The following is a 16,547-nucleotide window of genomic DNA, read 5'->3' on the forward strand; positions in this document are numbered from 1 at the left end:
AGTGAGTAAGGCTTAGAGTGTCTGATATGTGCCAGCTACTGGGCAAGAAGCTTTATACATTTAATTGCCTTTAATTCTCACATCAACCTTAAAGATACGTATTATTATCTTTACCTTCGAGATGAATAAATTAAGACTCATGGTGGTTAAGTATCTTGCCAAAGGTCCCACTGATAGGCTGGGCTGAGCTGGAAACCCAGATGTGTCTGACTCCAAAACTGTACTCCTTCCACCGGGTCAAGCTGCCTTTCTGAGACTACTCCTACAAGGCAAATACCTACCTCTGATTTCTTTGGTAAACTTGACACGCTGGGAATCTGTTAGAGGTTTGGTCTGTTCATTGATGTTCTGAATGTCTAAAACCTCACACATGAACTCAATGATAGGCTGAGCCCGGTAGAAAGCAGTTGCAGATACTAACAAACAGAGAGGAAAGATACTTAGCTTCAGGGAGAGGGAAAGCACCACAAAAACAAAAAACAAAAAACAAAACAGCCAAAAGAACAAAGAGTCAAAAGAGAATTCCACCATACCATCAATATTAAGCATCATGTTCCACATCGCGGGCCTCACAGACTGATGAAAGCCAAACCAAACCTCTCTGCCCCCTCCCAGAGGGTGGTAGTAACCTTCAGGAGGTGAGAAAAAAGAACGACCCACTGGAGTGTACCTGAAAAAGTGAGTTTGCATGTTTCACAATCAAAAACTTGAAAAGTCTTTCATTTCTCTCTCAACTTTATAAGCAAACTTGAAACCAAATTTGAACTGTGATTTATGCAGAAACCTGTTAGTGGTTCTTATGCAACCTACCAAAAAAAAGCTCTTACATTTGTGGGAAAGAACTCAAATGAAGGTACTAACCTCATGGAGGGAAGGTGTCTTGTGATAACGTCAAGTGCTTGTACTGAGTCATCTGGGACTTCATTCAAGTGCCCAGCCAAAGCTTCTAAAAGCAACTGAAGGCTCACAACTGATACCCACTGAACAGACACTTTAAAGGTTTGGTCTTTACCCTCACCTGGAAGTGTCACTTCCATATCAACCTAAGGGGGAAAAAATTCACATTTACATATACCTATTTACAAAGGCTGAAAGAAAGATCCCAGGAATACTCAATATAGTATATGCATAAGGATACTTAACTTTAACATTTCCTGTAATTGCAAAACATTGGAAGCAACCTAAGTCTACATCAATAGGGGAATGACTTAATATTGACTATTATTCAAATAATAGTTAGAAAAGAAGGGGAATGCTACAACATGGATTAACTTCGAAAACATGATGCTAAGTGAAATAAGCAAGACACAAAGGGACAAATATTGTATGATTCCACATATATGAGGTACCTAGAATAATCATGTTCATAGAGAGAGAAAATAGAAGAGTGGATACCAGGAACTAGAGGAAGAGGAGAGGGTAACTTATTGTTTAATGGGTACATACTTCCAGGATAGGACGATGAAAAAGTTTCAGAGATCAATAGTGGTCACAACTGTACAACAATGAGAATATGCTAAATGCCATTGAATTGGGCACCTAAAAATGGTTACTTAGGGGCACCTGGGTGACTCAGACAGTTGAGCATCTGATTCTTGATTTTGGCTCAGATCATGATCCCAGAGTCATGGGATCAAGCTCCACATCAGGCTCTGTGCTGAGTGTGGAGCCCACTTAAGATTCTCTCTCTCCTCTCCCTCTGCCCCTCTCTCCTCCACTCACTTTCTTTCTCTCTCTCAAAAAAAAAAAAAAAAAAAAGGTTAAGGGGCACCTGGGTGGCTCAGTTGGTTGAGCATATGACTTTGGCTCAGGTCATGATCTTGCAGTTTGTGGGTTTGAGCCCTGGATCGGGCTCTGTGCTGACAGCTCAGAGCCTGGAACCTGCTTTGGATTCTGTGTCTCCCTCTCTCTCTGCCCTTTCCCTCTTGTGCTCTCTCTCTCCCTCTCAGAAATAAATGAACATTAAAAAATTTTTAAATGGTTAAAATAGTAAGTTTTAGGGGCACCTGAGTGGCTCAGTTGGTTAAGAATCCAACTTTAGCTCAGGTCATCTTGTGGTTGATGGATTTAAGCCCCGTGTCAGGCTCTGTGCTGACTGCTTGTTTGGAGCCTGCTTCAGATTCTGTGTCCCCTTCTCTCTCTGACCTTACCCACTCATGCTCTGTCTCACTCTATCTCTCAAAAAATAAATAAATGTAAAAGAAAAAAATTTTTTAAAAAAGAAAAAAAGAAAATAGTAAGTTTTACATTATGTACACTTTATAACAATAAAAAGAATTTGAATTAAAAAATAAAATATTTAAATGTAAAAAATGGAAGGATCTCCCAAACATATTATTAAAATATTTATTTATTTGTTTATTTATTTATTTAAAGAAAGCATGAGTATAGGAGGAGCAGAGAGAGAGGGAGAGAGAATTCCAAGCAAGCTCCACACTGTCAGCTCAGGGCTCGATCCCACGAACTGCAAGATCATGACCAGAGCTGAAATCAAGAGTTGGACACCTGGGGTGCCTGGGTGGCTCAGTCAGTTGAGTGTCCAATTTTGGCTCAGGTCTGATCTCGCCATTTGTGAGTTCAAGCCCAAGTTAGGCTTTTTGCTGACAGCTCAGATCCTGGAGCCTGCTTTGAATTCTGTGTCTCCCTCTCTCACTGCCCCTCTCCCACTCACACTGTCTCTCCCTCTCTCTCAAATATGAATAAACATTAAAATAATTAATAAAAAAAAATTTGGACACTTAAGTGACTGAGCCAACCAGGTGCCCCTCCCAGACATGTTGTTAAATGATAAAGCAAATCATAGAATCATATGCAAACAAATAAGATTATCATAAACATATGTATAAATAGCTAATGCACATAAAAATACCTGAAAAGATACATACCAAACTATTAGAATAGTTTCCTCTAAAAAGGAAAATGTGATGAAGGGTGTAGGCAGGTGAGGCTGGAAATCACAGTATTTTCAAATTGTGTAAGTAAGTTTATAATGAGTATGTATTTATATACTGCTTTTCTAATTTAAAAAATTAATTTGTTAAAGAGTTATTATGGTATTACAAATATTTTCACAAGTGGGTTTAGATAATTTTCAATAATCTATAAAGACTCCATTGCTCAGATTCAGGTAGCAAGTACTTTAGCAAAGTGAAAAACTTGGAATGTATGTAAAGATGACATAATCAACCTAAATTCTAATGCTAATCTCATCTTCAATTATCAATTCACCAAGGGACAAGAGAATATGGATGCAATAACAAATCTATCAGCACTATGTGAAACGACTCTAAGAATTAAGTTGTCATGGGGTGCCTGGGTGGCTCGGTTAGTTAAGCATCTGACTCTTTGTTTCAGCTCAGGTCATGGTCTCATGAGTTCAAGCCCCACATAGGTCTCTGCACTGACAGCATGGAGCCCATTTGGGATTCTCTCTCTCTCTCTCTCTCTCTCTCTCTCTCTCTCTCTGCCCCTTCCTCTTTCTCTCAACATAAATAAACATTAAAAAAAGAAAAAGAAAAAGAAAAAGAAAAGAAATAAGTTGCCATTAGAAAGGGAAACATTCCTGTCCTACATAAATGACCTAAGTCTAATATACATTTCTGGCTGTTAACACTTACCCTATCCCGTCCAATTGGCAGTGGATGTGCTGTGTACATGTTTCTTTTGCCATCATAGCCAGGCTGCCGGTCACCAAATATTTGCATCTTGAAGTGCCGCACCATTGTGTCTACTACCTCTCTTAACAGTAATGGAGAGAGTGGCAGTTAGCTTTGAGAAAGGAAACTAGCACCACATTTAAATGAGTTCAAAACTACTTGGAAAAAGAGTCAAAGTTAGAATTGACTTTAGTAACTAAAAAATAGTTAACAATGGTCAACTAAAGAAAGGTAGCAACAAGTGAGCCAAGGCAGCTATGAGATGATAAGAGCAGGGAATAAAAAGCATAAAATGTATGGCATCCTCTCAAACTCTTGCTTTTCACAATCCTCTCTGATGATAAATATAGCCTTATGGGAATAACCTCTCTTTGGCATCTAAGTTTGGCAGGAATATTCGTAACTGAACTACGGTTAGGTTTGTTAGCAACTAAACATCCTTATTCAAGTATAATGGTTTCAGAAAAGAGAGTAGGCAGAAATTCAGAAATCTGAGGACCAATAAATCTAAGATGTTTCATACTCCAGAGGATAAGTCAATCCCTTTTCCAAATGCTTGTACTTTATTATTCTGTATACTGTCTTGCTTATTCCAACGTGCTCCTGAGAAGTGTAGAGAAGGAAATGTAAAATATCCTCATTCCATAAAGATTACCAATGTAGTTTCTTTTTAGAATGAAAGCCTTTCCCTCAATCAAACGAGCATAGCTTTACTTCAGTGTTCTTCTATATATGCCAGACCACTCTGCATGCAGGCTCTAGTTTCCTTGCAACTAGAGTATACAGTTTGAGATGGACAGATAAGTGTGTGAACTTTTGGAATGCTAAAGTCAATGAAAGTTCTATGTCTCACCAATGTCTAGTGAATGTTACATACAGGAACTATATCTTAAAAGCCAAAACATATTACAACTAGGGCATTAATATTCCGCAAATAAAATCTGTGGGAAAAGACATTAATTTATTAACTCAATCATGCAACTGAAAAAAACTGACAGAGAAATGCAGTATCATATATTACCAATTAACAAAGCTAACTTAAGGGGCACCTGGGTGGCTCGGTTGGCTAAGCATCCAGTTTTACTCAGGTCACGATCTCATGGTTCCTGAGTTCGAGCCCTACATCGGGCTATCTGCTGACAGCTCAGAGCCTGGAGCCTGCATCAGATTCTGTGTCTCCCCCTCTCTCTGCCCCTCTCCCGCGCATGCTCTGTCTCTGTATCAAAAATAAATAAACACTAAAAATTTTTTAAAAAACCTAACTTAAGAACAATACATTTTCATATTAAAAAGGTAAATTTTCAACTTACATTCTTATATTATAACCATAGTTCTATAGTGAAGAGATATTTTCACCTCTGTGAAATTTAATCTTTGCAACAATTTGATGAGAAAAGTAAGCCAATGATTATTGTCTTCATAGTAAATAGGAAAAAAATACTACTTCTCAGTAAATAGAAAATAAAAATACTACTTCACAGTAAATAGAAAAAAAAATCAGAATAGGCAAGTGATCTGCCCTTGGTCACACAGTGAATCAGTGGGAGAGCTGCATGACCTTGCCACGTTATAAGAAACAAATCTGTTCTTTGCATTTGTAAAATTATGAGAATCATAATACCTACCTCAAAAGTTTGCTGTATTAAGTAAATAACTATACATAGAATATTTATAACAGTGCTTGTCACACAATAACGCTACTTACTCTGGTGTGCTCATGGATAGGACTCCAAGGATCTTCCTCTCTTCTGAAGTATTAAATTTGTCCTTTTCACTGGATTATTTCCTTCAGCATACAGCTATCTTATAATTTCTCTCATCTTCAAAGAAATTAAGCTTCCTTGACCTGACTTCCTCCCCATTTGAACATCCCATTTCTCTGTTCCCCTTTGTGTCAAAGTCCCTTAAAGAAGTTGTCTCTAATTGCTCTTTCTCTGTCTCCCTTGAGCCTTCTCCACTACTCTTCCACCAAAACTATCTTATCAAGGTCTCCAGTGAGTGCCACAATGCTAAATTCTGTGTTCCTTAAACATGAGATGATAAATTCTTCCAACTTAAAACATCTTCTGTCCTTGCCTCCTTACTCTGTCCTGGTTTTCACCTATCACAGTGGCCTATCCATGCCAGTCTATACTCCTCATCTCCCTAATTTTTAAATAGTCGGGTGCTTAGAGTCTTCTTTTTCTCTTACATTTTTTTTCTCTAACCACACTCACTTCCCATATAATCTTACCCAGCTCAAGGCTTTAGTACCAATATGCTGATTACCTTCAAATGTCTGTCACCAGCTTGGACCTCTCCCCTGAATCCAACCTCATCTATTCAACTTTCTAGTCAACATCACCACTAGGATGTCTAATAGACATCTCAGCCCTAACATGCCCCAAAGGTTTCCTGATCTACCAGCCCTGTTGACTTCTCCCATAGTTTTCCCCATTCCAACAAATGGCAACTCCATCTTTCCATCTGCACAGGACAAAAACCCTGGGATCAATCATGACACATTTCTTCACTCATACCCCCAAAATATCTCAGTTGCTCCCCTAGCCCAATTCTCTATTATCTTTCCCTGTTTTATTTTTCCTCATAGCACTTATCACCAACTAACATGTAATACATCTTGTTTGCTTATTCGTTTATTTTTGGTCTTCTCCCCTATTGGAATATTAGCTCCTCAAGGGTAGAAACTTTTGCCTGTTTTGTTCATGTTGTATTCCCAGGATATAGAACAATACCTAGTAATAGTAAGCACTCAATAAAATATTCATTGAATGGATTAATGGTAGCCACTAACACCATTTCTATTGCAGTTGATTTCAGTTACATAATAGCCAAACAATTATGGGCTTGCATGAGATTAAACTATACCAGCAGCATAAAATATTGCACTTGACACCAAGCGCATTTTTAGAAAGCAAGGAACTTAATAGTATGGATTGCTTGAATATGATGGCATGAAATAGAAAAAAGAAATGTAGGTGTTCTTAGCATTTGTAAAGATAGCTACTACAAGACTATTTCTTCACACTTGGTAAATTCCTGCCATACAGATCAAAAGGCTTAAATTATCTCATCCAGACCCCTCTTGGGTAATGTTAGAATTAAACAGAACTTCTCTTTGAATTTACTTTTCTCAATATTCCAAGATGATTCTTCTGTCTTTACACTTACATTTTTCTCATGTCCAATACCAATACTTAATAATAAAATTAACTTTTAGATTTTTATTTTTTAAGATCTTATTTTTAAGTAATCTCTATATCCAATGTTGGGATCAAACTCGGTCTTGATTCTTGATCTTGAACCCTGAGATCAAGAGTTGCGTGCTCTATCAACTGTGCCAGCCAGATGCCCATGAATTTTCAGATAGTTCTAATTTCCCATACATACTAATGCTTCACCTATTTTTATTTTATTATTTGAATTTCTGCTACCATTGGACAATGAGAGTGACTTTCTCCTTCATTTGGTAAGTACTTACTGATTGGACAATAATGTATCCAGCACTCTGCTAGAATCTGTGGAGGATAACCAAGTATGAGACAACAAAGCTACTATCAAGAAACGTACCATCTTAGAGAAAAAACAAACCCTACATGTTGAAAGAATTTAGAGAACAATATGATATATAATAAATAGATTATATACATTTAAATACATAGAAATCTACTATTCTTAATCCTTACCTGTTGACTCTACGAGGCCGTTTTTCTGGTTTAATATCCACATCATAGTGATACACATCTATTTTAGGAATCTGAACCTGAAAATGATTGGCTAACAGTCGAATTGGTTTTCCAACAGTTCCAAGGCCAGGACGACGAGGTGGCTGAAACAGGCTGGATGGAGGTCCTGAAGAGATTGAAAGACATTTGATATGCTATTTGGTCATAAAGGATAATATTCCCTTCATGATCATGATGATGATAATAATAATAGACATAATTATTGAGATCTTATTATTCACTGAACATGCTCTGACATAAAGAGTTTGTGATATCTTTGAACTTCAGGTTTTCTAGATTTCTAAATATTTTGCAATGTTGCTAGCATTTTGAATATGGGGGACATCAAAATTACATAGACAGTATGAAGAATTCCTCTCAGATGTAGGCTACTGTATAAAATCTCCTATAAGCATCAGATCTATGGCTACACTTACAAAATTACATGTATTTTTAAAAAAGATTTTATTTTTAAGTAATCTCTACACCTGGTGTGGGGCTTGTAATCAAGAGTTGCATGCCCTATGGACTGAGCTAGCCCAGTGCCCCCAAATTATATGTATTTTAAAATAAAAAATAAAACTATCCCTAAACTCTAGGGACCATCAGCATGTTCAGGCTGGAGATGATCCATTAATCCTCCACAAACTAGCCTTCATTCTTATAGTTTTTACAGACAAGAGGAGATTAACTGCAGCTACATTTATTAATTTAGTTGCTAATTTAGATGCTGAAACAATATCAATAATGTTAGACTTTATAACCTAATGTTTTTAGAATCTGGACAATGTGACACTGCTTGATCATAATGTCTAATTTATTCATTTATTACATGTCAAACATGCACTGAAGATTTAGGAAAAAGAGCTTCTGCCTTCAAAGAACTTATAGTCTTGACCAGTAGTTCTCAATGTGGGAGAGATATTGTAACCCAGGAAACATTTGACAAATGATTGGAGACATTTTTTGTTGTCACAACTCAGAGGGTGCTATTGACATATAGTGGGCAGGGGGTAGATATATAGCTAAACACCCTACAATGCACAGGACAGCCCCTACAACAAAGAAGTATCCATCCAAAATATCAGTAGTGCAGAGGGTGAAAAGTCCTGGTCTAGACACAGCAGTCAACCCAAATTATTCCATTGATGGTTGACAAAATATCTCACAAAAAGAAAAAATTCTATAAGCTAAAGAAATTGCATACTTTTCCCTCTCAAAATTTCAATGTACATTATTGTATTAAATTTTCTAATGAGTTTTATAATAAATAACCCTAATAATTTACCTGACTTATTTTTTCCCTAAACTCTCTGTTTTTAAAATCAAGTATCTATTAATATTCAGGAGATAAGGATTTGAGAAAACAAAGACTGGGTAATATTTGTCTATAGGAAACCTTACTTCTTTTTGATGATAATGTCAAGTAGACACTGGCCTAAAAAGTAAACATCTTTTCTGTTACAAATAGGTGGTGAGTAAAGTGGGCTGAGATTACAATGGAAAATTACAACAGGTTCTTATTGCCAAGGCATTTCGCCAAGAACAAAGACAATTCACTGAGAGAAAACTTTGAAGCAATACGTTATTTTGATTCAACATCACTTACGAAAATCAAAGCAAACCTTTTAAAGAAATGTGTGTTGACAGATCTCCATATACCAATTTTTAAAGTATTGAAAATCTTCTCATAGATTAAATTTATGGTTCATTCTTTCTCTAAATTCTAATCCTTCAAAACTCAGGTTAGGTGTGTGACTTCCTTTGGAAAGACTTTCGGGAAGGCTTCCAGACGAGAAGATGCATCGTTGGTGTACCCAAGACCTTCTGTATAAGGGAGTATGTAGCACAAGTACATAGAAACAATGTGTTAAATTACTGTCTCAGCCAGGGGGCTGTAAATTCTTAGAAGAAATGGACCTCCAATTCACTGTTACCACCTCAATCCGTAACTTAATGACTATAGCACATTATAATAATTCAATAAATGTTGAATCGAACCGTACAGGCATAGCTCATTTAATTGCACTTTACTGTGCTTTGCAGATACTGCGACTTTTACAGATTGAAGGTTTGTGGCAACCCTGCACTGAGCAAAGCTATTGACACTATTTTTCCAGCCATAGCACTTGCTCACTTCATGTCTCTGTGTCACATTTTGGTCATTCTCACAACATTTGAAACTTCTTCATTATGATTATATTTGTTAGGTGATCTGTGATCAGTTTTCGCTGAGTTGCTATTGTAATGGTTTTCAGGTGCCACAAACTGTACCCATATGAGACAGCAAAGTTAATCCATAAATGTTGTGCGTTCTGGCTGCTTCACTCACTGGCCATTCCCTTCTCTCTTCCTCTCTGAGCCTTCCTATTCCCTGAGACACCACAATACTGAAAGCAGGTCAATTAATAACCCTACAATGGCTTCTAAGTGTTCAAGTGAAAGGAAGAGTCCCACATCTCTCACTTTCAATCAAAAGCTAGAAATGATTAAGCTTAGTGAGGAAGGCATGTCAAAAGCCAAGTTAGGCTGAAAGTAGGCCTCTTGTGCCAAGTCAGTCAAGTTGTGAATACAATGAAAAAGTTCTTGAAGGAAATTAAAAGTACTGCTCCAGTGAACATGCGAATGTCAGGAAGGCAAACAACGTTATTGCTCATATGAAGAATTGTCTTAGTAATCTGGATAAAAGATCAAAACGGGGACACCTGGGTGGCTTAGTCTGTTAAGTATCCAACTTCGGCTCAGGTCATGATTTGTGAGATTGAGCCCTGTGTGGGGCTCTGCACTGACAGTGTGGAGCCTGCTTGGGATTCTCTCTCTCTCTCTCTCTCTCTCTCTCTCTCTCTCTCTCTCTCTCTCTCTCTCTCTCCCGCTCCTTGACTTGTGTGTTCTCTCTCTCTCTCAAACTAAATAAACTTTAAAAAAAATACATCAAAACAAACACAAAATTCCCTTAAGCCAAAGCCTAATCCAGAGCAAGACCCTAACTCTCTTCATTTCTGTGAAGGCTGAGAGAGGGAAGGAAGTTGCAGAAGAAAAGTTTGAAGCAGAAGAGGTTGGTTTCTCAGGTTTAGGGAACAAAGCCGTCTCCATAACATAAATATGCAAGGTGAAGCAGCAAGTGTTGATGCAGAAGCCGCAGCAAGTTATCCAGAAGATCCAGTGAAGATAATTAAGGGAGGTGTAGATGAAATAGCCTTATACTGGAAGAAGATGTCATTTAGCACTTTCATAGCTTAGAGAGAATAAGTCAATGCCTGGCTTTGAAACTTCAAAGGACTGATGGATTCTTGTTAATGGCTAATGCAGCTGGTGACTTTAAGTTGAAACCAATGCTCATTTACCAATCTGAAAATCCTAGGGCCCTTAAGAATTATACTAAATCTACTCTGCCTCTGTTCTATAAATGAAACAATAAAGCCTGGATGACAACACATTTGTTTATAACATGGTTTATTGAATATTTTAAGCCCACTGTTGAGATTTACTACTCAAACAAAAAGATTTCTTCCAAAAGGTTACTGCTCATTGACAATGCACCTGGTCACCTAAGAGCCCTGAGAGCCATATACAACAGGATTCGGGCTTTCATGCCTCCTAACACATCCTTTCTGCACCCCATAACTCAAGGGGTAATTTTGACTTTCAAGACTTATTATTTGAGGAACACATTTTGTAAAGCTATGGTTGTCATAGATAGTGATTCCTCTGATAGATCTGGACAAAGTAAATTGAAAACTCTTTGGAAAGGATTCACCATTCTCGATCATGAAGAACATCCATGATTCATGGGAAGTGGTCAAAAAATCAACACTAACAGGAGTTTGAAACAAGTTGATTCTAACCCTCGTGGATGACTCTGAGCAGTTTAAGATTTCAGTTGAAGGAAGTAGCTGCAGATGTGGTGGAAATAGCAAGAGAACTAGAATGAGAAGTGGTGATGTGGCTTCTCCACAGATGTGGCTAAATTGCTACAATCTCATGATAAAACTTGAATAGATGAGGAAGGGGTGCTTCTATAGATGAACAAAGAGAGGAGCCTGGGTGGCTCAGTCAGTTAAGCATTCAACTCTTGATTTTGGCTCAGGTCATAATCTCACAGTTTGTGAGTTTGAGCCCTGTGTCAAGATGTGCTGACAGCACAGGGCCTGCTTGGGATTCTCTCCCTGTCCTTCTCTGCCCCTACCCTTGCTCTCCTCTATCTCTCAAAGTAATAAATATTTTTAAAAACTAAATGAACAAAGAAAGTGATTTCTTGAGATGGAATCCACTCCTGGTGAAGATGCTATGAAGATTGTTGAAATTACAACAAAGGATTGAGAATACATAAATTTAGTTGATAAAGCAGTGAGTGGCAGGGTTTGAGAGAGAGACTCCAATTTTGAAAGATGTTCTACTATAGGTAAACTGCTATCAAACATCACAGTATGCTACAGAGAAACCATTTGTGAAGAGTCAATTGATGTGGCAAACTTCATCATTGTCTTATTTTAAGAAGTTGCCATCGCCATGCCTAACTTCAGCAACATCACCCTGGTTGTCAGCAGCCATCAATGTCAAGGCAAGACCCCATACCAGCAAAAAGATGACTCACTGAAAGCCCAGATGATGGTTAGCACTTTTTAGCAATAAAGTATTTTTTAATTAAGGCATGTACTCTTTTTTAGACATCATGCTATTGCACACTTAGACTACAGTATAGTGTATACATGACTTTTTATTTTATTTTATTTTTTTAAGTAGTTTATTGTCAAATTGGTTTCCACACAACACCCAGTGCTCTTCCCCATAAGTGCCCTCCTCCATCACCACCACCTCTTTTCCCCCTTCCCCTTCCCCTTCAACCCTGTTTGTTTTCAGTATTCAATAGTCTCTTAAGTTTTGTGTCCCTCTCTCTCCCCAACTTTTTCCCTCTTTCCCTCCCCATGGTCCTCCATTAGGTTTCTCCTATTCTCCTGTTACACCTATGAGTGCAAACATATGGTATCTGTAAACATGACTTTTATATGCACTGAGAAATAAAAAAAAATTCATTTGACTTGCTTTGCTGTTATATTTGCTTTTTTGTGGTGGCCTGGAACTGAACCCGTAATATCTCCAGGGTATACCTGTACCAATCATCTTTGTGGCAGCTCTAGATAGAAACCAAACAGAAACCCAGTCATTCATAAAACCCAGGAATTGACTAATATTTTTCATTAAAGCAAAAATACATAATTTATACGAAAATATTATTGCTTGGAGTTGAGTTCCACTTCTGGCATAGAAGGGATATACTCTAAGGCACCTGGGTGGCTCAGTAAGTTAAGCACCCCATTTAGGCTCAGGTCATGATCTCATGGCTCATGAGTTCAAGCCCCATCTCAGGCTCTGTGCTGACAGCTTAGAGCCTGGAACCTGCTTCAGATTCTATGTCTTCCTCTCTCTCTCTGCCCTTCTCTTCTCATACCCTCTCTCTCTTTCTCTCTCTCTCAAAAATAAATAAAAATAAAAATAAACAAAGTTAAAAAAAAGAAAGGATATACTCTAGGTGTGGTAAGACATTTAAAAACAAGGCAAAAGATAAATAATAATAATAATAATAATAATAATAAATAATCATAGGTGACAGTCATACTGAATTAACCCAATTAAATCAGAGATAAGTCAGCACTGCATATTCCAAGGTACACTTAAGCACTCATTGTATCATAAATCCAGCTTTATGATAGAAATTCAGAAACAGAATTCTGGGGCAAATGACTTGCCCAAGGACATATGACTTTGATTTTAAATTGTGACTAGAATTTAGGTTTCCTAATTCCTAGTCTAGTACTTTTTCTTCCTCAATGTACTTCACAATCCTGTGTTATCTATACCTCTCTGAAACACTTGACACCAAAAGAGACAGAGGCAGAGGAAATGAAAGAAGTGGGGTTAATGGAGAAAGACAGATAGTGTGTTCCTTTTCTTTGGTAAGAGAGAAAAGCTAGGAGGTGAGTGGTCATTTCTTTGAATAAGTTTAGGAGATTTATCTAGAAAACTGTAATCTGAAATTTCCTCAAAGCTGATTTCTTTGAATTTAGCAAACCAGTTACAAAGAAAATGAAGCACAGTGGCTATGGCAAAACCAAATTGTGTAGGTTTCAATCCTGGTTTTACCACCCCTTAACCACATGATCTTGGGCCAGTTTCTTAGTCACTGTGTGCCTCAGTTTCCTCATCTATAAAATATGGGAAGTGTGGTAATAATAGCGTCTATTTCAATAAGCAATTGTGAGGATTCTATTAGATAATGTATATATAAGGCTTAACACAGTACCTGATAATAGTAAGTGCTCAATAAATGTTAACTGTTATGATTGTACTTGAATAACTATTATAATCAGTGCTCAAAGGTCCCTGGGCCTTTGGTAATAATGATAATGGGAGTATCTCCAAAGTTTGGGAGAAAGTCAGAAGATTACATCTTCTGAAAAGGAAACAAATATTACTCAACACAGATTGAATAAAGTCAGCCTTAAAAGAAGAGGGCAGGGCCCCTGAGTGGCTCAGTGGATTAAGCGTTGGACGTAGGCTCAAGTCATGATCTGATGGTTAGTGAGATCGAGCCCTGCATCAGGTTCTGTACTGACAGCTCAGAACCTGGAGCATGCTTCAGATTGTGTGTCTCCCTCTTCCTCTCTAAGCCTCCCTGCTAACACTCTGTCTCTCTCTCTCAGAAACTGATAAACATTAAAAAATATTTTTTAAAATGAAGAAGAGGGCAATAGACTAGGAATCAGATGACCCAGACTCATCTGCATTTCACCTCTCAGCCTTAAGACCTTGATGAAGTCACTTAAGCCCTCTTAATCTCTACTCATCTGTAAAATGGGGCTAATGTCTGTCTCACCTACCTCTCAGAGTATCAAAAATGAGCAAAGAGCTATGAAAGCAGCTTCCAAACTGTAAAGCACTGTTAAATAAACATTATTAATATAGTCAAAATAAATGGTAATCTGACTGAATATATTCCTAAGTTATTATTGCCAGAAACCAAAATATGTGAGGGGAGAATATAGTAAGATTAAGAACGCTTCAGTGATTTTTAAGTGAGGAGGGCAGAAAGCACTAGACTAGAGTGTTTCAACAAAGCTGAAATGCTTCTCTTGGTCCTAAAAGAGCCTGGGTAAAATATCCCACAAGACTATCAACTCCCTTTGCTCCAATTCTATGCTCAGCAAGCAGCTTATTATTAATTGGGTTTCCAAGATACTGTGACACCAGAAAAGGAGTGTGCTAGACAGCAGACAAGAAAATATTCCAGTCAACAGGAAAGATCTATGTGACATTTTAATGTATCCATTTGTGGCTTTAAAATGTGATTAGTGAAAACTTTTCCACAATCCTGAGCGAACTAATAAATCTTCAAATCTGCAAAAGCTAAAACCAAGTTAAGAAACAAAGTCCCTAGACCATTCCTAACTCTACTAGGTTGATCTTTTCCATAAAATTCAGTTTGTACACACAGTTAGTTACATAGTCTCTTCCAGCATCAGCTCATAAAATGCAACAGTTCCTTCAATTATGAATTACCAATACATTTGTGGAATATCTACAATGCATTAGTCTCCACAATAAGACTGCTCACATACATTATCTCATTTCATTCTCACAACAATCTTGCAGCACATAATTATTATTACCCTCATTTTATAGATGAGGAAATGAAAGTTCAAAGGAATTAAGTATTTTGCCCAAGGTTATACAACTATTAAGTTACTAGATTGGATTTGGACAGAAGTCTGTTACATTCCTAAAGACATGATCATGCCTTTACCTGGGGGACATAGCTGAAGGAACCCTGCAGTCATACTCAGACTGAAGTTTATCAAAATAATATTAATGTCACAAAACCAACTTATTTTTAAAAGTCATATGAAATTTGATTATGGAGGCCTGTAAAAAATACTGTAAGCAGCCAATTAAGGTAGGGCTTAGTCATTCAGCTATGTAAAGAGGTTCTAAGTAAACAAACCAGCAGAGTTTCCAAACTCAAAAGGCAAAGTGAATTTTCTGTGCACTAAAAAAGTGAAATGCCCTACAACTAAGTCCACTATGTAGATAGGGTTTGATATTAAAGTTAATTCTGTCACAGGCTCTAAACCCTGCCCTACTTAGCCCAGGCATTAGAAATCTGTTGTGGTTTGAGGTGGGGGCACCAAGATCCCAGTCTGTAGCACATTTGTTATAACATGGAATGGTTCCTTTGGTATGGGCCAACTGGGGGAGATAAACTCAGGTCATTCATCAAGATGGGGAATTACAGTTTCCAAAGCACTTTCCCCTTCATTTGATCCTCACAACCACCTATAACGCAGTTAGAAGAGAACTCAGGGCATTAAAGCTTATGCTAGAACGGGCTTGCTGGTAACTCGCCTGTCACTAAGGTGCTAGCCCTGATCACTCTGGGACTGTCGCACAGACTAACAGAGGCATAGGACCATATCTCCCAAGACTTCAGGGCCTTCGAGAAAGGGAGGGTACTTTGCCCCTTGGCCTTTGGGGGTCATAAGAAGTATTTGGGCGAAGTTCTTCTTCCTTATCTGAGGGCTCCGGACTGTCTACCAGTGCAAAAAAAACCAACCAAACAAACAAACAAAAAAAACCCCACAGGTGTGGCCCCATGCTAAGAATATCCCTGGAAGTTCAAGGGGGTCCTTCCTGGTCCAGTCCAGGCCAGGCCTCAGCTGAGCAACTGGCACAGATCATTCCTTCTGAGGCCCAAACTGAACTGCCTCAACCCTGGAGCGCAGACCACTGCCGTGAGGTTGGGATAGGTCTCCACTCTGCCTGGGGACCCGGACCTCCATCCTGGGCCTGCCTCCCTTAGACCTTGAGACCTGGTTCCTCTCTCCAGGCTGGGGCGCGGTCTCCGCCCCCCGAGGCCCGGGTCAGCTCCCTCCGCCTTGTGCTGTGGGTCACGGATCCCCTTCCCCCAGGCCTGACGGCCCGAACCCAGGTAAGCAAGGGCCGGGGGCGGGGGGGGTGAGGGGGGGGTGACACGCGGAGCGACAGGCCCTCCCACCCGCCCGTCCGACCACCAGTCCCGGGACCGCCACCCGGCCCCGGCCCGAGCACGCTCCTCACCGGGTCCCAGCGCCTCCATGGCGGCGGCGGGGGCCGCCTCGCCTCGGTCCCCGGC

At 38.8% G+C, this 16,547-nt stretch overlaps 1 protein-coding gene across 6 annotated transcripts in view; it reads right to left on the reverse strand.

Annotated features, from left to right (window-relative positions):
* LOC115300373 (protein argonaute-4) overlaps positions 1–16,541 on the reverse strand; it is a 41,488-nt gene extending 24,947 nt beyond the window's left edge. For 4 of the 6 annotated variants that reach the window (XR_003912625.1, XM_029950084.1, XM_029950081.1 and 1 more), the window contains exons 1-6: positions 16,493–16,541; positions 7,343–7,508; positions 3,618–3,738; positions 862–1,043; positions 534–670; positions 282–416 (exon numbers count right to left, since the gene is read on the reverse strand). Coding sequence is in view for 5 of the 6 variants with exons in the window: in XM_029950084.1 (XP_029805944.1) it covers positions 282–416; positions 534–670; positions 862–1,043; positions 3,618–3,738; positions 7,343–7,508; positions 16,493–16,511 (760 nt within the window). In the remaining variant the exon portion in view is untranslated. Of the gene's footprint in view, positions 1–281; positions 417–533; positions 671–861; positions 1,044–3,617; positions 3,744–7,137; positions 7,175–7,342; positions 7,509–16,492 lie in introns of those variants that run through there. The other 2 variants (XM_029950083.1, XM_029950085.1) reach the window with 2 other exon arrangements.
* Positions 16,542–16,547: the final 6 nt, after the last annotated feature.

The sequence above is a fragment of the Suricata suricatta genome, chromosome 8 (assembly GCF_006229205.1).
Source record: "Suricata suricatta isolate VVHF042 chromosome 8, meerkat_22Aug2017_6uvM2_HiC, whole genome shotgun sequence".
Classification (NCBI taxonomy): domain Eukaryota; kingdom Metazoa; phylum Chordata; class Mammalia; order Carnivora; family Herpestidae; genus Suricata; species Suricata suricatta.